Raw genomic sequence first — 22,722 nt, 5'->3', positions numbered from 1 at the left:
CAAGAAATAATACACATTATCCTTGATTGAGACAGACTCTGACAATTATGTGAAATGAACAACAATAGGAACGATGATAACAATCAGCAAAATCACGATTCCCAGGATGATACACATACGCATCTTCATGTCTTTCCACCACATTTGTTTACGCACCCTGTTAGCACCTCGTCTGAAACCTTGAGCATTAACAGCCAGACTGTCAGCTTTGTCCTGGATCGACTCCAAACGTTCGCCTCGTTGTGCCACTTTGTTGATGTTGTCTTTCATAATGCCGACTGTAGCGTCGATCTGATTCTGGATGTCCTGTGTCTTAGGGGCGGCCGCTTCGGAGCCCTGTGCAGGGATATATGGGTCATATGGGACTGAAGAAGACATCTTTCTGAGTTGATTGTGTCTGTGTGTAACTGATAACTTCGGTAGGAAACAGCGATTTGATAGTTCCAGGAGTGGCCGAGCTAAATATGGAATTTGTCACACTGGGGCGAAGGGTTCTGCCTCTTATCAATCAGTACACTACTATTGTGAAGGATGGTTATATAATCATTCGAAATCATCTTAGACGGAGTTAGAATCACTGTCACAGCTGAAGATTGATGATAAGGAGCATGAGTAAGCCGATAGAACAGGCCATCAAGACAAAAATTACTGGTGCCTTTCAGCCGGTACATTTGGCAGTGAAAAATGACTCGTCCAAACACGCTCATCATGCCGGCTTGAGGGGTGCTACCAATGTAACCGAATCACATTTCAGGTTGACGATAGTGTCAGATGCCTTCGCAGGAAAAGCGCTGCCAGCAAGACACAGAATGGTTTACACGCTATTAGACGAAGAAATAAAGGAGAAAGGAGTCCATGCTGTGCAACTGAAAACGAAAACTCCAACGGAATGGGAAAAAGATCCTAAAGATCTGTAATTTAATATAAGTTAGATAATTAATTATACAGTAAAAAACTTGACGTTTCCCCATTAGCTTTCCTCCTGCAAAAACTTGACGTAAGCATCGATATCAAACAGTTCAGCGTCCAGCAGTTGGTCAGGATCTGTGACTTTGAGCTTGGCTATCCATCCCTCTCCCAACGGATCGCTGTTAATTAATGCAGGGTTGCTGGTCAACTCGTCGTTGGCTTCCAAGATCTCTCCATCCACAGGGGTGTAAATTTCACTGGCTGATTTGACTGACTCGACGGATCCAATAGAGTCACCGACTTGGACAGAATCTCCAACTTCAGGGACTTCCACAAATGTAGCATCTCCAAGCGCATCAGCTGCGTATTTGGTAATTCCCACAAATGCAGTTCCATCGGGATGACTTGCCAACCATTCGTGTTCACGGGTGTAACGAACAGTGACAGAATCAGAAAACTTGAAAGGTACAGCGCTTGGATTAAGAGAGTTTGCTTGAGCAACGGTGGAATTGAAACGCAAAATTCGGGAGCCCAATGCGGCAGCAACAGGGCGCATTGGGCGCACAGCTATTCTTAGTGGGGCTAACATGTTGTATGGTATTGGCACGCTTGTGTGTATGTGGGTGCGATCAAAGGTGATAAGAGGTTCTGTGAGTGGTCTGTGTTGAATATATATAAATGGTAGCTTCCTGTTGACTCGGTGAGAGGTGACTCTGTTATGACTTGGCGACAACTAATCGCGAAGGGTTCGGTCTGACGCAGCGACTACACGGTGAGCTTTCCTACTCTTCAGCTTGATGAGGTTGGCAACTTATTAGCCTCCCAAAATGTAACATTTTGATCTAAAGTTGCGGGGAGAAATGACAATTCTGGCGCCATGTTACCAATTGTATGGAAAAAGTCTCTCCCAAACGTATTGATGAAAAATAACTGAGAGTTTGCTAACATTGGGAACCATTCGATAGCAGTCTCAGGTGTAATCGATCTCCAACGATCAACCAGTAAAGGATCTCTAGCACTAAAATCTTTAAATGCCTTCTTCTGTAAATAAAGCTCCAACTGCGCTAGCTCGCCAAACTCGTCGTTGAGGGAAATGCCCCACTTGACTGAGATAGGTAGGGGACGTGCAACGTTGGAAATATCAGCAGCCTTGATTAGCAAACAGACAAGTAGAGAAGACGAGATCTTAGTCGGGTCTTTAGTATCCTTTGCCTTCTGTAAATATTCAAAATGACATGACATATCTGTGGCCAAAATTGCTTCTTTCATTACTTTGCCACAGTCAATATTCTCAATTGTTCCTAACAAATCAGGGAAGTACACTTGTAAAATTTGGTAGAACTGAGTAACATGGAAGTTTTCCAGTACAGATTGATTGTTAAAAGCTTGTGCGACTGGAACATCGTACTTATTCATAAACTGATTCGTAACCGCAGGATGACCGATATCATGGCCCAATGAAGCGACCACCAAAAGTAATGCATTTAACGAGGAAAACGTATTGAATAAAGACGTCGACGCTTTCAGCTTGGCAAGAAAAAAATAAGAGGCCTGCATTACGTCTGTAGCATGCCTGAAATTATGGAAGGGGTTTCCCAATCGGTAGTTATCTCTAAGGTGGAAAATGAAACTCCACAATCGATGTTTAGGCATCAAATGTGACAAATGTGGGTATGAAGCAGTAAGGAGATCAATAGAAGTATCAATCATGATATATGCGCAGCGTAAAAGTTCATCAATAGTCAGGTCCACCGCAGCAAAACCCCATTTATGGATTAATTCTGAATAATCGAATGATGATTCTCTCAATTTCAAGTAGTCTGTATAAGGAATTTCCTTCGATAACAGATCGACAAAAAGTTGATATTCGTCTAATGGAACAGTTTCTGTGAAAACATTATCTTTACATCGTTGCATGGTATTCAACTCCGAGGGAAGCTCAGGGAGAGACTTGTTGGGATGTTCGCTTGGCTCATAAATTGGATGCACTTCTGTCCACAACCGCACACGAGTTAATCTTGATCTCAGATAAGGGTCTATACCGGCCGTTCTCGTCTTCGCTTCACTACAAGCAGCCTTCCAAGCAGGTCCAGCACCTTCTGGATCAGAATATTGTATAACCACTGGACTGAGGTGGTGGAAGTGGGCCTTAACAAGTGCTGCTTGGCGGCTAAGATCTATAGAGTCCAACGAAATCTTTTCACTATGCGTTGACTTTTTGCCACTGGCAACATCAGGGTCAAATGTATTGATTAGAATGGCAAATGAATGGAGAAAATCGTCTTCCGAAGTGTTAGATCGGATCTGGCCCGAAGCTTCATCGTAGGAGTACGATGCCCTAGTAGTAAGATAACGGAGCAGGGAACTGAAAGAAGAAAAATCTGCCCTAATGCAGAGATTGCCGCCCTCTTTTACAACCTTTGGTGAAACACAGGGTTTTGCTTTGTCAAGCGTTATCAAGTTGTAAATCATGATAGATAAGAAAAGAAATGGGGAGGGACAATAAACCTGTAGCCTTCGTCTTGTCGCAGCAGGATGAGGAAACGTCGCGAGGAAGTAATCTGGAAGGAGTAAGTAGTAAATTTAGGCGCACGTACATGAAATGAAACGGCCTGAAACGAGACAACATTGTGTTTAGTAGTTGTGAGAAGGAAAAAGGTTGAGTCTCTTTATATAAAAATAGTCTACTCTATGTGCCGGACATATGTATAGCGTGTGGATCTAGGCGATCTCGCCTGATAACTGACATTCCCGAACCAAGGCAAAAGCTTTGAGCAGCTTACGGCGAGCACCAACGGTAGCTATGCCTAGCTGGGCAAGATCTTCGTCATTGAGAGTCACCATCACCTTCCAGGACAGGTGTTTCAAAATCTCTGTATACTTGTGTAGACGGAGCGCTTTTAACCAAGCTGGAATATTATTGAGTAACTGAAGAGTGGTAATATCAGGAGGCATGGGAGATTTTGGAGGAGCTGGAGGAGCTTGAGGGTGATTCACGCTGTTGAGTGACGCTAACTTGAGAAGGGACTCTGTTTTCTTAATGTCTTCATCTGAAGAGGCAGTTGATGCCATCGTTGTTGATGATTGGGCCATGGGGGTTCCATTAACATTGACAGCAGAGACTGGTCTTGGTGCAGCGGGGACAGATGCTGACACCCCATGAGATTGTTGCTGACGTTGATGGAGTCTTCCACGAGCGTGTGCATCATCAGAATGCAAGGGGGGAGAAGGCTTCTTGAGATCAGACGTGCTTCTGGAGGTGATGGTATTCAATGCGTTCATCTTGAGTACATTTTGATTGGTCAAATCGTCAAAGTTCATGGTATGACCTATGGAAGAGTGTCCATAATGGCCATGTGTAGAATCAGTTTGCAGCTGCAACTGCAAAGCTCTCCTGTGGAGATATGATGGGTCAGCCACAGGGGAGAAGAGTTGGTAGGGCTGCTGGAGAGGGCCTGCTGAGTGCGGTCTTGAGTCCCAATTTAGCTGCTGCTGCTGTTGTTGTTGTTGTTGTTGCTGTTGATGTGACTGCTGATTTTGAGAGTGTAAGTTCAAACTACCTAGATTATTGGAGTTGGATGAAAACTTTCCCTCGACATAGGCAAGGACATCTGGGTTCAAATCGGACAATAAAAGATCCACAGCGACGATCTGCTCGTTGGAATTCAAAGATTTGATCCACGAATTGAATCCCAATAAGTCGCCCGAAAAACCTGAATTCGTTGTGGTAGCACCAGCTACATTACCAGTTGGGGTACCCCCAAACCTATCAAATCCAGCCAGACCTCCAAAACCATGATCGTGCAAGCGACTGGTGGCAAGCCCCACGGAAGAAATGGGTCTTTGAGGCGGCGTATCCAAGAACACAGATCCTGATGAGGCCAACAGAGGGCTTGGGAGGCCTATGCCATCTCGAGGTTCAACAAAAGGAATGCCCGAACCTAGTGATGCCCCAATGTTCGCCTGAGATTGGACATCAGGTGAAAGGAGCAGAGACGACGACGAAGCTGGTACCGAAGTGGCAGAAGGATGCTGGATCTCTGCTGAAGCGTTGTTATCTGCCCATTCGTCCTCAGTAAAGCGAAGTTTCGACTCTTTCTGGCACATTTGGTGGTTTGTACTCCGGGGAAGGAAAAAAAGAGAGAGGGACGAAAGAATCCATCTCAAGGGGCATGGATGGATGGCGTCGCGGGTGATGAGTGGTGTTGTAGCGTCGATCCTCGGTAGGAAAAAATTCTAGGCACAACCTCTGGGTGGGAAGTGATCACTAGGAGGGAATGAAGGCCTGCAACGTGGCAATTTATTACTCTACTGCAAGAAGGGTTGAAGTCGTATGGGAGTGGGAAGAAAACTTTTTTTTTTCCATTTTTTTTTGCTTTGCATGGACAGTGAAAGTCTAGAAGGTGGTGGAAATTGAGGAAAGTATCCCCGATGCATCTAGTGGATATTATTAGGGCACGCGATAATCTTATAGGTATGGCTTTTTTTGTGAGACGAAGGTGAGTGAGCAGGTAAATGGCAGAGCATCGCAACGAGCGGAGGACACCAGGACGGAAAGCTAATTAAAATGACTATTAGACTCATATATTGGTGGCAGCAAGTGTCCCACACATAACGGCAATCCCCTCGTAACCTTGTTCCTGTGACCGGTATAAGAAGTCACGGCTTGCCTCCCTAAAACTACATAATTAAACAGCAAGAGTTTGTCTTCTTGGCCTGCTTGTAAAACATCCGAGAACTGGAACTTAGAGCTTCGGACTTGTCCACCAGAGAATCCAATTTCTCCCCTCTCTGCAACACACTCTCAATAGTCTTATGTAAGACGATCTTGGTTTCGTCTAACTCCTTCTGCACTCTGGACAAGGAGTCTGCCTGAGATGGGTCCTGGTAGGTGCGCAAATACTGTTCTAGCTCGGGATATGCCAATGAAGGTGTGGTGACCGTAACGGATTCCCATTGCGATGGTGGATGCACTGCCAGATACTCGTCGGCGACTTTATTCAGCAACGTATACGCTGGTCTAACTGGATACTCTTTGTCTGTTATCAAAACGCAGGCAATACCTTCAGATCGACTGTAAACATGTCCAATGTAGTTTCCTTCCTCGACACTCTGTCTCTGTCCGGCTGGAGTTCTCTTGGCCACCGTTTCAGCAAAGAAGGTCATAAATTGTGAGACTCCGTTCTTTTCGAAGAAGGAAAACTGAGAGAGATCCTTAGCGTGGCTCAACTCTACTGCCTTCTCACTGTTGGTCTTGATCACTCCTAAATAATACAGTTTCATGCTGTGCTACTGTTTTGTTGTTCTCTGTGTCGTTGCTGTATAGATGGGTGTAGGTTATTTTGGAGATAGGTACGAGGCGCGATTTCTCCAGAGATTAATTTTTTTTTCTTTTTTCCCTCTTCTTGAGTGTAACATCTCTGATCCAACATATACTGCCCGTCGCGAACTTATCTTCACTTTTAGCCTTTCCTTGGAAGGGGCTCAGGGCTTACCCTCACCTTTCGACCAGATCACCTGGACCTCTCTCCTCCTTTCCTCGTCAAAGTCTCGTTCTCCTTCTTCCGCCTTTTCCTTTCATTCTTCAGAGCCACAAGCTTCTATTCTCACACTATAGAATGTCTTTTGATCCTGTGTATGACAGCATCAAGTCTAACGATCAGCATCGGGACTCGATGAAAATTGATCGTCTCTTGGACGACGAACCAGTCACGGATAGCGGCGGTCTGAACGGGGCTTCGGAACTTGCTACTCATAACGTAAGTGCTAACTCAGAAGGCAAGTATGCTTCAGCTTCAAGCACATTGCCAACTGCTCTGCCTCTTCGTGATCCAGTTGATCCTCTGACACATTCAGAAATCGCAGAGGCACCAGCTTCCAATGCAGCGGGGAAAGTCAAGGCTCTCCACCGTCAGCAATTGGCTACAACCAAGGCAAAAAATTTGAAAAAGGCTGACGGGGAGCCACTGTTGCGGAAGGACATCCGTTTTGAGTTTCTGATGCATCTTTTCATTAACAACCACCGAATTTTCACCAATGATGAAAATTTAAAACTCCCCAGTTTCTTCCACAGATACAAGGACCCGGAATCTGGGGACATAATAGAACATGACGGTCGCAGTTTGAACTTTTTTGAGCTCTACTTGGCCACATTGTTGAAATCAGATCGTCTCAGTAAAACACTTAGGCAAAGGATCGATGAGGATATTAACTACGCCCTGTGTGTCGTTTGCGTTTGCTTCTTGGTCAACTTTGGCCGTTTCAACACAACAATCAACTTTGACTACGAGATGCGCTCGCAACTACGGACATACCACTCGATTCCCCCATTGCAAGTTACCAAGTTAACGCAATATCTGGGGGAATACTATGTTTTAGACCCCATAAAAACTGAACAAAAACCAAATGAAGCTGAAATTGTATCAACTCCAAATAGCTTAGATTTTCACAGTTTTTCACCTGAACCTGATTCTCAGAACAGAGATACCGAAAGTCCTCAATCTTGTGTCAACCTCCCCGATACACCTCGGTTGAAATCTATATTGAAGTCAATCAATGACACCGCTTCATTCCAGCCTATGACTCTAGAGGAGCTCTTTACTGGGATAATAAGCCGCGTTCAGGAGCGTGAGGGTATTACTCCTTCTGAGACTGCGATTCATAATGGCTTGAACGTTATAACGTTGATATTCTCCCTATCCAGCATGGAAATTCAGATAGGGAAATTATTTCTTAAAGGTGATAACACTGAACCAAGCTTATTTCAAGAAGTGTTTGCGTCGGACGATATTTCTCCCGAGGTTAAAGTGAAAAGGTTCTTGTGGATTCTAATCATTTTCATGGAGTCGGATCTATCATTCAAGTCAATTAGAAAATTGCCATTCACGCAGCATGAAATTTTAAACCTAAAGGATGATGGAAGCGAAGACTATTACGTTCAGCTTTCCTCGGGAGCCAAATTTTACGATCTGTCGCAGTTGTACTCTTCCACGCTTGAAAACGCCGACTACAGGGCCGAAGTTTATGCTATCATCTCATCGTTGATACCTCCAGTCGAAGCACCAGCAGACGGGGAAAGAAATGAAATAGACGCTGATACGCCGTTAGAGGTTTCATTTGGAGAGTACATGCGAAATAAGAGAAAAGTCTTTTTACAGAATCCAACGGACAAGATCCAAGAGCGCAAGAAACGCAAAACGGAATTCAAAGAGAAACGGAAAGAACCAGAGAGGCGAACGCAAAAACGGAAGACAGAGAAATCATTTGAAGAAGGTACCGAATCAGCAGAAGAATTTCCATCAGAATCTCCTGCATCATCCCCTGTCAAGACTGAACCCAAGACCAGAACGGACATTTCTGATATTTTGAATTCTGACACTGATGATCTGAAGAATAACCCACCAAAACCAGTTGCAAAAAGAGCGAACGGGAAACAGAAACCGTCAACCAGACACAAGGGCCCTACTGAGGCCTCAACAAAGATCACTCTGCTAGTGGATTCCAAGCCTACCCCCAAATCAGGGAAGACTCAAACTAAATCAAGACAATCGAGAAACAAAATTGGTTCTGGCGATGCAGAGGAGGGGAAGTTATTGAGCAACTTCATTAAGGAGTTAATTCTATACAAGAGCAATGCAATCCGTCAACTGAGACTCAGTGATTCCGAAGTTGCCAAAAAATATTTATTCAATGATGATGAGTCGCTAAAGGTGCTGGATCACCTATTATTGTTGACTGGTAATGGTGACCACGAAAGCTCCAAGAATTCCCAAGAAACCCACAGCTTGGTAACAGAAGACAGTCTACAAGATGTATTGCCAAATGATTTCTCAGAATATCAGGATTATGGAGAGTTTAATCGTTCTTACAATGGGATATTGAACTTTGTAAACGATAGGCTATCCAAGATTTACAATTGAGAATCTGTAGTTGAAAAAGTTGTATGACTTAGGTGAGCCAGAAATCTGGGCACCTTTTATTTGTATATACAATACATATCAATCAATTCTACAAGGCCTCCAGGGCTTCTATGCTAATGACGCTGTTCCCTCTAAGAACGCAGGACCCAACAGGGGTATCTTCAGCCCTGTTACTGGGATTAACTTGAACACAATCATCTAAAGTCAGGTTCAAGAAGACATCGTACCCGGTCAAAAGACCCTCTATCTGACGGCCAGCATTTATCTTGACGGAGATCCTGTGATGGAGGTATTTCTTCAGTTCTGGAGTGGAAATGACCATTTGTAGGAAGACACGATGCGATGATTCCAGGACAGAAAGTTTGAAGTTCGATCTATGCGCGAAGGCACATCAGAGACGATGTCGGATGCTAAAGGTAGTGTTCTTGAACGTATTTTTTCACTTTTCTTTTTCAAGCACCTGTGGGATTACAAACTGAGATTGGCACACTGATTATCTCGCAGCTGTGGATTCTAGTGCTTACGGGTACTAATAGCTACCATGAAGGGGCTGCCAAGAAAGAATAAGAGCACGGTCCTGAGGGCTACAACGGTGTGTCAATGAGCGGGCAGATTTCTCCTGTTGTGAAAAATGTCCCTAAGCTCGCTCGTTTCAGTGTGACGACCCTCCACTGAAACATGACAGGAGTTCCAGTTCCGCGTTCACTTCACTTGCAGCCTTGTTTGAGTCACGAAAATCTGTGCATCTGGGAATTCAATCAAATCACAGGTTATCTGCCTTCATTAAAGTCCCTATTTCGTTTTTTTCGTGATAGCTGCATGATAACTGCATGATAGTTGCAACATTGTGCATTCAAGGTGTCTTGTTTCATCAACGTCGATTCACTCGTGGAGCCCCCCAATTCTAACACTGTCAGCCACTTTTGTTTTTCCTTCCATCATCGGTTAAACACTCCGGCTATCATGGAGATAGATAAAGTAAACGGCCTGAAATCTTGGTTTACTAAAGAGCAACGGCGCACTTTCCCGTTGTTTAGATCGAAGCGTAGAGCATCAGCTACTCCTCCTGCAACCGGCACAAGTATTTCCCACCCTTTGTTGTTAACAGATGCAAATGATAGCATCCCAAAACTCAGACCACTTGCTTTATCAGCGCAAAATTCAGCTGCTCTCCATTCTCCTATAGATGAGGATTATGCTTTAGAGAGTGAGTTGGAGAATCAGCAGTTTGCAGAAGTTAAGCTTGAGTTGTCTGGAGATGAAACACTAAATTTGAGGATCCCTGAAATTCTTCACAACGCCTGTGAGTTTATCAAGAACAACGAACCTGTAGAAGGGATCTTTAGGGTTAGTGGGAGCCTGAAAAAAGTTAAAGAGATCGAAGAGTCACTCAGTAGTGAGCAGAAACTGGCCTTTGAGGGGCTAGATCTTGACAGCTTTGATGCTGCAACAATAATGAAAAGATTTATTACCAGACTTTCTTTGCCTCTTGTATCCACTAACTTGCAGCAGAGGCTCCAGTTAATTGAACTTGGAGACTGGGAGGGTTATGCTGAGACTCTGGAATCGTTAAACAAGTTCCAGCTACATTTGTTGTTATATCTTTTGGAATTTTTCAACAGTCTCTTGCAACCAGATGTGGCAGCAGTAACGAAAATGGACGGCAAGAATATCGCCAGAATATTTCAGGTTGTGCTCTTCAAATCGGACCACTACTCCAGCAGTGAGGATTTAATGGTCAACTTTGAGAGCAATGAGCTGGTTCTTTTATCTCTTATTGAGAATGTTGAGCAGCTCAAAGAATACTTTAGTAAGAAGGATACAGCGCAGAAAGAGCAAAACATGTTAACGTTACCAGGTACAGCGCTACCATCGAGGTTACCTCTTCCCGTTAAATCCCAGGAAATTACCACGAAACAAGCCAAAAGACCATCCAGACTATCCAGAATGCTTTCCACTTCAGCAACCGACAGCGGGTACTGTATCGATTCTGAACCCTCTTTATCGTCTTCGATGGGAACAACATCTTCCAACCCGATTTCGGATAGTCCTAGTTCGATTTCAACTTCAATTTTTTCTACAGCAACATCAGCAACGTATGACTCTGAATCAGTTGCAATGGCTCCATCATCTATATTTTCTCCTTCTGATAGAAGTCCTATCCCGTTGAATACCCCTCCTAGGAGAAAATTAAGTTTTGCACAATTTCGATTGCCAAGTAAATAGATACCCAGGTCAAATTCCTAGTTTTTTTGTTTCAATTTTTGTCCTATCAAAAGGACGCCGCTAATTCTAATGCTGGGCCTTAGAAGAAGCTTGCTGGCCATCTTTTTTTATAGTACCGGAAGCTTTTGCCCTATCGTCTGTAATCTAACTTGCCTCTAACATCGTATTCTGATTAAATCGCGACGTCAAATAAATATGCCCATAATTGACCTACAACCTTCTGTGCCCACGCCTTATCGACTACCAAATCCATAGCAACTATGGCCGAGTTCAACTCCGTCCTGCTAGATGGAGGTGCTAATTTGTACTGGTCATTATTGCTCACATGGATTTTGACCGTTTGTGTCACCATATTTTCCCTATTCTACATGCACCGAATTGTTGCCTTTATCATAACTAAGGTACTATATTTCACCCTGTGGAAACGCCATAAGGTTCATGTGAGCGTTCATTCTTTTAAGATAAGCGTCTTGGGCGGGAGAGTATTCTTCAAGAATCTTACAATTATCAACAAAGATTTCACAATATCAATTCTCCATGGTACGTTGACGTGGAGATACTGGCTACTGAATACACGAGAGCCTGCCTTCATGAACGATACACCGGAAAACGCAAAGCTGCCCTGTAGATTTTTACTTCAACTTTACGGATTTGAAATATTCATGTATAATAGAACCGCAGCGTACGATGAGATACTAAGGCAGTTGAAATTGGATCGAAATCAAGCACGAGGCCAAACACAAAACAAAGAACAAGATTCAGAACCTAGCTTGGAAAAACTGTCAGATTCCATACATTCACTTTCATCTCAATCCGATAACAGAGCTGATGAATGTGTTCCCCCCAAATGGTTCAAAGTTCTTCCAGTAGGAATACTTTTCCATAAATGCTGTGTTGTAGTTGGTAATGATACTGTTGAATCAGTTTTAACGATGACATCGGATAATACAGAAGGTTCGTTGGACCTAATGAGACCCTCCTGCAGGCTGGACCTGGCTCAATTCAACATCAACCTCAAAAACTCTAACGTCAAAGTGCATTTTACTCCTAACTTGGCTTATCAAAAAAATGACTCTTCCTCAACGAATCCTGACAACTTGCTCACCAAAAGAAGAAAACTGATACAAGCATTACTTGGACTGGCGTCCAAACTAGTTCCAAAGGCAAAATCACATAAGTTAGAGAGAGCCATGACTTTAGACTATTTTGTTCGCCAATGGAATGGGTTGTCGAGATATGCAGCATTCGACGATGAACTTGGTGATACTATGTTTTCTTCTTTGAATGAAGAATACGCCAGATACTCCAATATTGTTTCAGCCGATTCTCTGGATGTGGTTTATTTTTTTGATATTCCTGGCAGAGTCCCGGTAGAACCTGATATGTCAACAGGAGATAGCATAACGCCCAATATTGGGAATAACGGGCCACCCCCTCTCTCTGGACTTAGTATTTCATCTTCAAATGCGCTAATTCATTATGGTCCATGGGCTGATAGACAGCGGTACTCTCTGCAACAGATGGTGTTCCCATATCTCTGTAGGGATCATGCTCCAATCGAGAAACTGAAGCCTGGAGATATACGCAAATATACTGACTTCAAGATAACCTTTGAAGTTGAAGATACTCTGACGTTGAGAGTTCCTTTTAAGGAGTCCAGTAAGAACGCTTCATTCTTACAATCTTTGAAGGATAGGTTTGGTGAAGATGTAAATCTTGAAACTATAAACACCAAAAGACCATTTGCTTGGTTAGAATTGAAGACAAATAAGAAGTCGAATGTTTCAATCAGTTCAGGCTCTGTTCCCCTGGAAGATGGCTGGAAAAATTTGGTCAATATTTATTTGAAAGACATAGAGGTAAGAACCAGTATTAATCATAACGTTCTTATCAAAGCTACAGAACATGTAGTGTTTATTGATATGTCAGCCCCTTTGGCTTGGAATGGGTATACAAACTGGACTGCTGATTTGAAATCGAAAGATGCCGATTTTTTTCTTTTAAGAGAGCACGTTACTTTGATGTTGGACTTGTTTGACGATTTTGGTTCAGGCAACCCTACCCCATACGAAATGTTCAAACCATTTCATTACTACATAAACTGGACCATAGACAACTACAAGCTGTACCTGAACATCAATGACTCCAATATCATTAATAACTCGGTTGATCTAAATGATAACACATTTGTTTGCATAAGCGGTGCTTCGACTACGTGCAACATAAGTATACCTTTGGAGACTATTGTGAGAAAGCACAATACTGTTTCATACAAAATTCGAACAGATATGTTTCATATGTCCTTGTCTCTTCCCCCATGGCACACCCTTTCCTCATTCTGCGACAATAAAGAAGTAGGCAGGGCAGTGAATTTTGAACTAGAAGGCGAGTACACTTATTATTCTGTCTTGGATATTAATGCTGTTGATACTGTTATTATAAAATGTACTTCAGAAGACACCACTCTACAGACATATGGATGGATAATCCGTTACATCATGATTATTAAGGAGAACTATTTCGGGGAAAACATTCACTTCAAAACACTGGACGAATTTCACCAGGCGAAGGCTAATGAAAACATGGGCACGGGCAATGAAACCAACATATATTCACGCACGAGTGATGACCTCTCTACTATAAACAGGTCTAAGAGTTTTTCACTTTACAGCAAATTATTTGAAAGCTCGTCAAATGTTCCCAAGCCCGAAGATGACGATTCTATTGATAGACAGACAGATGATTCATCTATAGATACGGAACTCAGTTCTGATACCGTTTCCGATACAGATTCGAAGAATAATAAGCATTCAATGGTATTACCTAGGACCACCAACGAAACGGATATTCTGTTTTCATTCTGTGTCAAGAATGGAACCATAGTTCTTCCAGAAAATATTTACAAATGCAATGAATCTCATGTTGCCTTAAACTTTGACTCTCTTGACATTGACATTCGATTCACAAATTACTACATGGATTTGCAAGCAAATTTATCTCCTGCTAAAGGATTCGAAGTGGAAAATACTAGCTCTAATGAAGTGCTGTTCCAACGCACAATTTCCAGGGTTTATGATGATTGGACTCCAGATATTCAAATTGATGGACTAGCTGTCCATGGGCACAGAATTTTTGGTTTGCCTCCTTTAGAGCCAACTTATTTTTGCAAATGGGATTTTGTCATCGGCAGTGTGTTAATTGATAGTGAACCCAGATTTTTGGACAGATTAGTCAATGCATTGCATTCCCTGGCATTCGGTTATAAAGATGTTGAAAACATGCTAATAATAGATATACCTGTGATTCATGATGTACTCTGTCTTTCTTTGGATTTGAAATCCGTTGATGTCAAAATCAAAAACTCACTGGTTCTTCTCCAACTTTGTTTAAAAGAACTGAGTTTGACACTGAATGATTTAGCAAATTCAAGATACACATCACGCGTGGATCTAGATATTCCGAGAGTAACAGCTCGCTTGTTTGATGTGGAAAATGATCGGAAAATGATAGCAGGGTTTGAAACATTTTTGGTGCTTACGAACTTTTCAAGTAAACAAAACAGCGACGAATTTCGAAGACTGCAAGCAGAGCACGTTACTTTACACGATGGACCCACTCATAGAATGCCATTCATAATTCCCAAAGATTTGAGACATGGTATTTATAAGCACGAAGAAGGCTCTATCAAGCCCTCATTTTCTTTACCAGAACTTCCAGTACCATTGAACTATTCTTCAATAGATATAGCTCTTAGCGGACTTCCGGAAAGAGTTCAAGCTTCGATTCAACAAGACGTTGACAATATTTCTTTTGCCAATTCCATGGAAAACAATGATGATACACTAAGACTTACAACTGATTACGATGAGAATGATATTAATATGGTCAAACGATCCAACAACGGACTTGGTGAATCTAATATAGTCGTGAAGTTTTCTAAGGTTTATGCCTTTAGCTCTATGGGTGGATTTGCTTCACTTATTTCACTATTTGAAGACGTCAACTCCTTTACTCTTGAGAATACTATGGATAAGCTGACTTTTGATATTGTCAGTAATTTATCTGATTTTTCGCAGCCGCTTGCTGAAAAGCTCTGCTTCAAAGTCGTCCTCCCAGAAATTCATTTCAAACTTGGAGAGTTTAGTATACCACCCGATACACCTATCCAAGATATATTAGAGACCACACAGCCGCTAGAGAATGCTAAGTTACTAGATGTCAGAATCGTGAACTCTTCAGTTACATTTTCAACTGAAGAGAGAAGGCCCATAGTAAACGATATTGCGGACATACTATTGGCGGAAAAGGAACTCCTTGCAGCCGTACAAGTCAAAAGCATACATGCTAAACTAGTGAACACCACTACCAACCAAGATTCATATGATATGTTCTCCATTTTACTTTCTGAAGTCAATTTTTGGGCAAACTCTTCTGAAACTCGTTTTGGAGACATTGGATCTGTCGACATCAAAGATATTGAAGTTGACCTAAGGCAAGAAGAATTAGCTGATGTTCTTGCTTGGGCACAAGAAGCCGACAGGCATATTCATGACCTCAGTACGAAATTAGAAACGCTTTCCAGCCTAAGAGATGAAGCACTAGCGTATTTGGTTTATGCAACTTGCCAAGAAGAGGCCATTTATAAAGTACCCCACGACCCCTCCGTTATTACTAAACCAACTCACATTCTCCGGACATCAACAAGTCATATCCGAGGTAACATCAGTTGGAAGATTGTTGCTAGGACCCGTCACGTTCTACATCACCTTCCAAAAGAGTGGAGAATACAAACGAATAGGGACTTTGTGAACAAGAGCTGGAAAAGAGTTGACAAAAATGAGGCTCACAACTTAGTCGTCAATGCATTCAATAATTGGAGAAGTTGGGAGTTTGAGAATATGGATGAATGCTATTTTTTCAAGTATGTCTTGCCTGAGTTTGACTTGAGTACAAACACCAACAGCGATGACAAAACTTTTAACAAAATCTTTACAGTCTCTCTTGGCAGATTTTTATTCAAACTGGGAGATGACATTAACGATTCAACCACAGCTTTTTTCAAAGTCACCCAACTTGGCTTCGAGTTGGTGCGTAAAAAGGAGCCACTGACAGATAATTCTTTACTCCCCGTTCAGTTAGCAACAGATTTCTTCCTGGACATCCAATGCTCGCTGAAAGTGGCACATTTTAGTTCTAAGATGACAAAGGATTTGAAGGTCGTAAAAGATGCATTTGACAATGTTTCTTTTACCAAGTACGAAAAAGTTTCGCACAAGCCCGTTGCTCCGGCTTTACCAACAGTTTTTAATTTTGATTTTCAAGCTACTGAGATTTTGAGTACTTTCACTCTGCTGAAGTCTTCCTTAGTGCTATCTGTTTCACAGACTGCAGGCTCTTGTTATTTGATACACGAAGAGGCATCTTCCATTATTCCAATCACATTTAATGCCTCCATCAAGAAAGCAAGCTCAGTAGTCGTTTTTGACACTGATGCTCACATGCTATCTGGTTCTCTCAAAGATACCACTCTCAATCTATCCAGTATAGGAACACTAGCTGAGGGTTTGAAAAAGGTTGACATTTATACAGATCTGGTATCATTTAAATCTTTGCAGGACCAACAAACATGGATCCTGGTTTTAACTTCACTCAATGAGGAAATACCTATAATTACAAGTTGGATATCTAAGGGACCAAAAAGTTCTGAGAACAGTATGCTTGCAACTGATAAGAACCCACTACCATTTTTACCCTTCCCTTTGATGGTAGTTTTCAACTCCCATCTAATAAGCATAGACTTGGAAATTCTTTCCGCTTTCAAAGTTGTTACTGATGTTGAAAAGCTTGAATTGGGTGTGGAATGTAATAAGGACTTATCTTTTATCAATTTGGAAGTTTCTCGTTCCGGATTGAAAGTTCTACAACGTGAATTTCAAGAAAGAGGATACGTGGAGCTCCTTCGGGGTTCAATTGATGTTTTCTCACTTGATTCCAAGGCTTCGATAAATAATGAAAACCAACCATCACTTGACGTTAGTACTACTGTTGGCTCGTCCTACATGATTATTCCAACTTTAATTAAAGGGCTCAAGAACTTTGCCAAAACCTATGATCTAGTTATAGGGAACATAAATGCAATCTCAACTCTAATAAAATCACTAGTTGACAGCAATATTGACAAAGAGACATCATACTCGAATGAAAATGATTTGCAAAAGGGTACCTCCGTTTGGTTGCTTGATTTTGCTGCTTTACTCTCCAATATAAGTATCATCGTCAAAGAGCCGGACTCCAATATCAAATTAATTTTAGACGAAATAAACTTTCATTGTGCCAACTATGACGATGCTTTACCCGTGATGAAGATAATTCCATTCTTCGGAATCGCTGACCTGTCATCAATCATTCTTCGAATGGATTTTAAGAATCCTATCAATAAGAACTTCAACATTGTTAGTCTGGGCTTGCAATTAAAATTACTCCATTTTGAAGAAGAAGACAACTTACAAAATGTTCAGGTCATAAGCACGTATACTCGAGTCTTTTTGAATTCGTTTTTGCTTTTAAAACTGGTGCATTTCTATGACAAGTTATCTAATGCAGTCTCGGAGCTTCCACGCAAGAAATGTATCGAAACTACCAAAAGTGCTCAACCTACAATTGATGAGACAATAACGAACACTTTGGAGTCTTACTCAATCCATGTTCTGTTACACAACTTTTGCATAGGATGGATATATGGAACAGAGAGGTTCCAGTATCCAGGTATCATACTGGGGTACGAGAAAGCCTTTGTGATATTTCATAAGGCCATGGGAAAAATCAGCTTCTTGGGTTTCTATTTGTCTCTTGCCCATGGTGCTACCCCTTCTGATTTTTATGCCTCTGGAAATGAATTTGAGTCGCCGAATTGTGCCTCTTTACCTACGTTCAAGTTTGTGTATAGCATAGCTAAGGATGGACCCGTTCGCAATTTGCATGCTCAATTATCTGGTGAACTGCTGAAGATCAAGTTTGAAGCGGGGACTTTCTATACGATGGACCATTTGATTGATTCCATTAACTCTACAAAAGAGCTCTTGAATCAGCGAGACAGATTTACCAACATCAAAAGTAACCCCGAACCAGGCTGCGGAAACAATAATTCAGTAAAAGGTATCTCATTTTTTTCCTCTATCAAATGTCTTTCGACATTTGACGGTGCACAGATCATAATCTCCTCAAAGAGCTATTCACACCACAACAATTTGCCCCTTCAAATGGATTTTCCAGCTGTCAAGATTCTTACAGATTATGCTAAGCGCCTGACTACTACTGAAAGACCTCACTTGGTGAATGTTCATGTGGGGATCTCAGGATCAGACAATTTGTTTGACGCTACGTCAACATATGTCATATTGGAAGTTTTCAATGAAGTAAAAAGAATTATTAACAAACCCCAATCACCAAAAACTCCGAAAATGTCGGCAGATGTTGCCATAGGACCTGAGTCACATCTGTTTACCACTCTTGAGCCTTTATTTGCGGATATTGAGTTTAACTTTTGTCTTAGTTTAAAACCTCAGAAACTTTCTCTCTCATGTGAACCTAAGGCAAAAGTTAAGATGGTGATTGCTCTGGACGAAGTGACGTTGTACTTGAACTCTAATGAGAATTTGGATCATTGTGTGAGTAGTTTGCTGCAAGTCACCAACATCAATGCGTATTTGCAGCATATTTATTCAAGAGAAACCAGTGGTTCTCTGCGAATTTCGGAGCTTTTATTAGACGGTATCTATGAAGCGCCGAAGAGTGGTAGAAAGATGGCCGCAATTGGGGACATTTCAGCAATTGACTTTTATATCAATATGAAACAGTTGCAAGATATTGACTTGTTCAAAGATATTTGGTTCCCCCGAGAAGCTTTCTCTAGCTCAAGCCCGTCAAAAGAGAAGAAAAACACTTTTGCTAGCCCGAATATAAGCATGCTGAATGCTTATAGACGAGTATCCCAGACAGTTGCAGTACAATGGATTTTTGCCCTCATTCTCCGTAAAGTGACATCCAAGGTTGATCTGGGTAGGTCATTAGGGCTGGTTACTTTAACTTTGGAAGACTTGGATATATTGTCTCAAAGGCAAATCAATTGGGATCAAATGTTGAAGATTTGTTTCAAGAGTATCAATTGTAGCACCGAAGGAAGATTAGGGGGTGTTCTATTCGTCGATAATGTCAAATTCAACTCCAGTTTATTCTGGGACGTAGCCGAAATGAAAGAAAGGCTTACCGAGACGCCATTTGTATCCCTTTCATTAGACATGGAAGCTCTTCAGATCAAAACATCACTGGATTATCATAACTTTTTCATTGCTCAGTTGGCTTTACTTCGTTTAGAGGTATTCAATGAGAAGGGAGATGAATTGTCGCAGAGTTCAGTTGTTGGGAGAACTAGTCTTGGATCAGTGGATCTGTACCTGACTGTTTTGGCTGCCTCTAATTTTATGGATATTTACAGTAATATCCAAAGAATGAGACACGATATCCGGTTTGCTTACACTGAGGTCCTTAACGATTCAAAGCTACAGGCCGGTAGTGCTTCACGTATGTCTTCAATTGAGGTGTTAAACGACAGAAGAAAGAAGCATATGCAGGAAAAGTTGATTGATGCTATGGACTTGCTACTGACTAAGCTAGAAGTGTCTTTGAATAGTATTGTGGTTCATATCTTTCCAGTCAGTTTACTGGAACCTGAGGTTCTCATGGTCAAGTTCGACCAAATCAAGGCAACCTTCGACCAATCTTGCGGTGATGCATTGGTGAATAGCTTGGATCTTCAGTTGAACGGTGTGAGAATTTCCTTATCCACTGTACCTGGAGGAAAGGAAGAGGAAACTGTGCTAGAAACCATCTCTATCAGTGAATATATTAAGAGAACCAAAGGAGCGTACGGTGGTACCATTTTTGTTTTCCCAAGCGTTACGGTGATGATGAAGTCCTGGCAAGACCCAGAAACTAAAGTGGTTGAATACATTTACGAATGCTACTTCTCTGGAAACGTCGACATCAAGTGGAACCTTGGAACCATCAATTTCATTAAAGAAATGTGGACCACTCACGCTCGTGCATTGTCCTCCAGACTGAATAACATTGGAAAACTCTCTGAAATTGAAGAGAGCGCAGATAGACGTAATCTCTCTGTTCCTCATACAAGACAGCCATCTATTCTGGAAACTGTGGACATAGAAGAGAAATCAACATGGTTGCCACTGAGACTACTTTCGAATACATTGCCAAAAAGGAACCTATCATAGATACTCCCCAGTTGAAGGATTTAGGGATAGCTACCCCTCCTTTGGAATGGTTGGGTGTTCACAGAAACCAGTTCCCCATTTTGACACACAGATTTGTCATAATTGGCTTGCAGAAGATGGTCCATCAAGTGGAAATTCAGTATGTTAGACTGTTGAAATAACTAATATTATTATTACATAATCATTCATTTTCATTTTTTCCTCTCAGAAGTTTTCAATGCTTCGGGGCTTACCTCATCATCGTCTCCTCCCAAGCTCTTACCACATTCTTGCTCCATCTTTCACCTCAGAATCTAATGTCATTACTTGAGACTTTGCATAGAAAATTGGAAAAGCATGGCATAATAGCGCAATGCATCAGATATCTTCCAGTGATATCGTTTCTGTTTGCTTTCATTGGAGCTGGTTGGATCTTCTTTTTGCCTGTCCAAGGTCAATACAGGGACACGTATATTTCGGAGAATGCACTGATGCCCTCACAAGCCTACAATTTTTACAGGGAGAGTGAATGGAACTTTGTGCGAGGATATAGATCAGAGATTGAAAAGCTTGCCAATGCTTCGCACGAAGAGAGAACAGAGAAGTTGGCGGAGTGGTTGTCCCAAACAGGATTCAAGACTACAGTTCAAGAAGGTTCAGATGATCACCTGTCTAACCTTTATGGTATCTTGCATGCTCCAAGAGGTGACGATACAGAGGCTATGCTATTAGTGGCACCATGGTTCACGTCGAGTGGAGAGTTCAATGTTGGTGGTGTTAGCTTGGGCATTGCTCTGGCAAGATTCTTGCAACGACTATCGGTGTGGGCAAAAAATATAATTGTCGTATTTCCCGAAGACCAATCTTCACTTAGATATTGGGTAAAGGGATATCATGAGTCCTTTGATCATACTGGTGGTAGTATCGAGGGTGCGATAGTGGTCGAATTCCCTTCCTCTTTGGATTACTTGAAGTATGTTGAAGTGGACTACGTCGGCGTAAACGGTCAGTTACCCAACCTGGATTTAATCAATTCTGTGGTCATGATTGCCAGACATGAGGGATTTGATACGACATTGCATGGTATGCCAATTAACGTTTCTAGAGGTTATATTTACAGATTGAAAACTTTGTGGAGAAGCATTTTTCACTTGGCTACCGCTGGTCTACGAAGGGCTAGACAAAATTCTGCCGAAGCGTTTAGCGGTTGGAACATACAAGCCATTACAATCCGGGGAATGGAGTTCTGTAACGAAGGTTCAGATATCACCTCATTTGGCCGTATAGTGGAGGCCACTTTCAGATCAATCAACAATTTACTCGAAAAGTGGCACCAGTCCTTTTTCTTCTATTTGATGTTATCACCAGTTCATTTTGTGTCTATCGCAACATATTTACCAGCAGCTGTACTTATGGCCGTGTCGTTTTTCTTGGCTTCATTGTCGATAATTTTCAACAATGACGACATATCTTTTAAGAACATAGATATAGCATTGCCAAAGGTTTCATTTTTGTTTGCCTCGGTACTAGTTTCTGAAAGTGTTATTGGAATATCTCTAACCTATGCTAGTGACTGCGAACTGATCTTATTGTTGACTTTCATTACCGGCGCTGGTCTTACGATAATTTTGCCTACAGCAAAGCTTCCACAAATTGTGCTTACAGCTAATGAGCGGAGTATACTCCAGGCATTATCTTTGTTCGTTGTAGCTGTGTCGTTGCTGATGGTGACTGTGGTACACTTTTCATTGGCTTTGCTCAGTGGAATAGCAATGATACCACTTACTTTTGTTCGTCTGCAAAAGGAGCACGCAAAGCATAGTCCAGTTGTAAATAATGCCAGCTTAATAGCCTCGTCACCTTTTACTACCATGCTCATTTTGGGACTATTAAGCGATGGTTGGACTTCAAAGGGTTTGATTTGGTCACCATTAGGAGTATTTCAAGGATTGGTTTCTAGTTTCGATGCATTGAACTGTTGGACTTGGGCGTTTGTGGTTATTTGCTGGTTTACCACTTGGAGTTGCACTCTTCTAGCAGCAAATGCTAAAGTTTTGCCCACAGAACGCGAGAAAACGGAATGAAAAGTTGTTTCAATGACATTTCCCAAACTTCATTTTATTCACTGAATGGAATAGAGGCTTCTAGGATTTCAAGAAGAAGAATAGCCCAATTTCGTTCTCTGAAAGTGTACAGGTATTGCATTCCTCTAGTCAACCAAGGAAACACTCTAGTAGAATGCTCACCTGTTTTAAGGCTCAAACTGTTGTCTAATATATTTGCGCTTCAATCTAGGTTTCATGCGCCCGATAGTAGATTTTCGAATATACAGCTAGAGTATGCGACTAAGCATTGAAATTTTGATGATCACATTGACCTTGGTAGAAGAGAACCGACCG

General features: G+C 41.8%; 11 protein-coding genes across 11 annotated transcripts; 5 read left to right on the top strand and 6 right to left on the bottom strand.

Annotated features, from left to right (window-relative positions):
• Positions 1 to 45: 45 nt before the first annotated feature.
• PAS_FragB_0011 (Synaptobrevin homolog 2) lies at positions 46 to 378 on the bottom strand (the record flags this gene model as incomplete). The annotated part of the gene is made up of 1 exon (XM_002490777.1): positions 46 to 378. One exon carries the CDS (start codon positions 376 to 378, stop codon positions 46 to 48), a length of 333 nt encoding a protein of 110 aa, XP_002490822.1.
• A 218-nt stretch (positions 379 to 596) lies between these two features.
• PAS_FragB_0010 (uncharacterized protein) lies at positions 597 to 917 on the top strand (the record flags this gene model as incomplete). The annotated part of the gene is made up of 1 exon (XM_002490776.1): positions 597 to 917. One exon carries the CDS (start codon positions 597 to 599, stop codon positions 915 to 917), a length of 321 nt encoding a protein of 106 aa, XP_002490821.1.
• Positions 918 to 970: 53 nt separating this feature from the next.
• Positions 971 to 1,498, bottom strand: PAS_FragB_0009 (H subunit of the mitochondrial glycine decarboxylase complex; the record flags this gene model as incomplete). The annotated part of the gene is made up of 1 exon (XM_002490775.1): positions 971 to 1,498. One exon carries the CDS (start codon positions 1,496 to 1,498, stop codon positions 971 to 973), a length of 528 nt encoding a protein of 175 aa, XP_002490820.1.
• A 200-nt stretch (positions 1,499 to 1,698) lies between these two features.
• On the bottom strand, positions 1,699 to 3,381 carry PAS_FragB_0008 (cyclic AMP phosphodiesterase; the record flags this gene model as incomplete). The annotated part of the gene is made up of 1 exon (XM_002490774.1): positions 1,699 to 3,381. One exon carries the CDS (start codon positions 3,379 to 3,381, stop codon positions 1,699 to 1,701), a length of 1,683 nt encoding a protein of 560 aa, XP_002490819.1.
• Positions 3,382 to 3,630: 249 nt separating this feature from the next.
• On the bottom strand, positions 3,631 to 5,016 carry PAS_FragB_0007 (Protein VTS1; the record flags this gene model as incomplete). The annotated part of the gene is made up of 1 exon (XM_002490773.1): positions 3,631 to 5,016. The coding sequence occupies one exon, from the start codon at positions 5,014 to 5,016 to the stop codon at positions 3,631 to 3,633; it is 1,386 nt and encodes a 461-aa protein (XP_002490818.1).
• Positions 5,017 to 5,589: 573 nt separating this feature from the next.
• PAS_FragB_0006 (Synaptobrevin homolog YKT6) lies at positions 5,590 to 6,192 on the bottom strand (the record flags this gene model as incomplete). Its single annotated transcript, XM_002490772.1, has 1 exon — positions 5,590 to 6,192. The coding sequence occupies one exon, from the start codon at positions 6,190 to 6,192 to the stop codon at positions 5,590 to 5,592; it is 603 nt and encodes a 200-aa protein (XP_002490817.1).
• A 335-nt stretch (positions 6,193 to 6,527) lies between these two features.
• On the top strand, positions 6,528 to 8,828 carry PAS_FragB_0005 (Ino eighty subunit 1; the record flags this gene model as incomplete). Its single annotated transcript, XM_002490771.1, has 1 exon — positions 6,528 to 8,828. One exon carries the CDS (start codon positions 6,528 to 6,530, stop codon positions 8,826 to 8,828), a length of 2,301 nt encoding a protein of 766 aa, XP_002490816.1.
• Positions 8,829 to 8,916: 88 nt separating this feature from the next.
• Positions 8,917 to 9,150, bottom strand: PAS_FragB_0004 (Small nuclear ribonucleoprotein G; the record flags this gene model as incomplete). The annotated part of the gene is made up of 1 exon (XM_002490770.1): positions 8,917 to 9,150. The coding sequence occupies one exon, from the start codon at positions 9,148 to 9,150 to the stop codon at positions 8,917 to 8,919; it is 234 nt and encodes a 77-aa protein (XP_002490815.1).
• Positions 9,151 to 9,791: 641 nt separating this feature from the next.
• On the top strand, positions 9,792 to 11,054 carry PAS_FragB_0003 (Rho GTPase activating protein; the record flags this gene model as incomplete). The annotated part of the gene is made up of 1 exon (XM_002490769.1): positions 9,792 to 11,054. The coding sequence occupies one exon, from the start codon at positions 9,792 to 9,794 to the stop codon at positions 11,052 to 11,054; it is 1,263 nt and encodes a 420-aa protein (XP_002490814.1).
• A 260-nt stretch (positions 11,055 to 11,314) lies between these two features.
• PAS_FragB_0002 (Protein CSF1) lies at positions 11,315 to 20,344 on the top strand (the record flags this gene model as incomplete). Its single annotated transcript, XM_002490768.1, has 1 exon — positions 11,315 to 20,344. The coding sequence occupies one exon, from the start codon at positions 11,315 to 11,317 to the stop codon at positions 20,342 to 20,344; it is 9,030 nt and encodes a 3,009-aa protein (XP_002490813.1).
• Positions 20,345 to 20,640: 296 nt separating this feature from the next.
• PAS_FragB_0071 (uncharacterized protein) lies at positions 20,641 to 22,407 on the top strand (the record flags this gene model as incomplete). Its single annotated transcript, XM_002490767.1, has 1 exon — positions 20,641 to 22,407. One exon carries the CDS (start codon positions 20,641 to 20,643, stop codon positions 22,405 to 22,407), a length of 1,767 nt encoding a protein of 588 aa, XP_002490812.1.
• Between the last annotated feature and the right edge of the window lie 315 nt (positions 22,408 to 22,722).

This window comes from Komagataella phaffii, chromosome 1 (genome assembly GCF_000027005.1).
Source record: "Komagataella phaffii GS115 chromosome 1, complete sequence".
Lineage (NCBI taxonomy): Eukaryota > Fungi > Ascomycota > Pichiomycetes > Pichiales > Pichiaceae > Komagataella > Komagataella phaffii.
The sequence above is the reverse complement of the archived record's forward strand: the minus strand, read 5'-3'. Positions and strand labels throughout refer to the sequence as shown.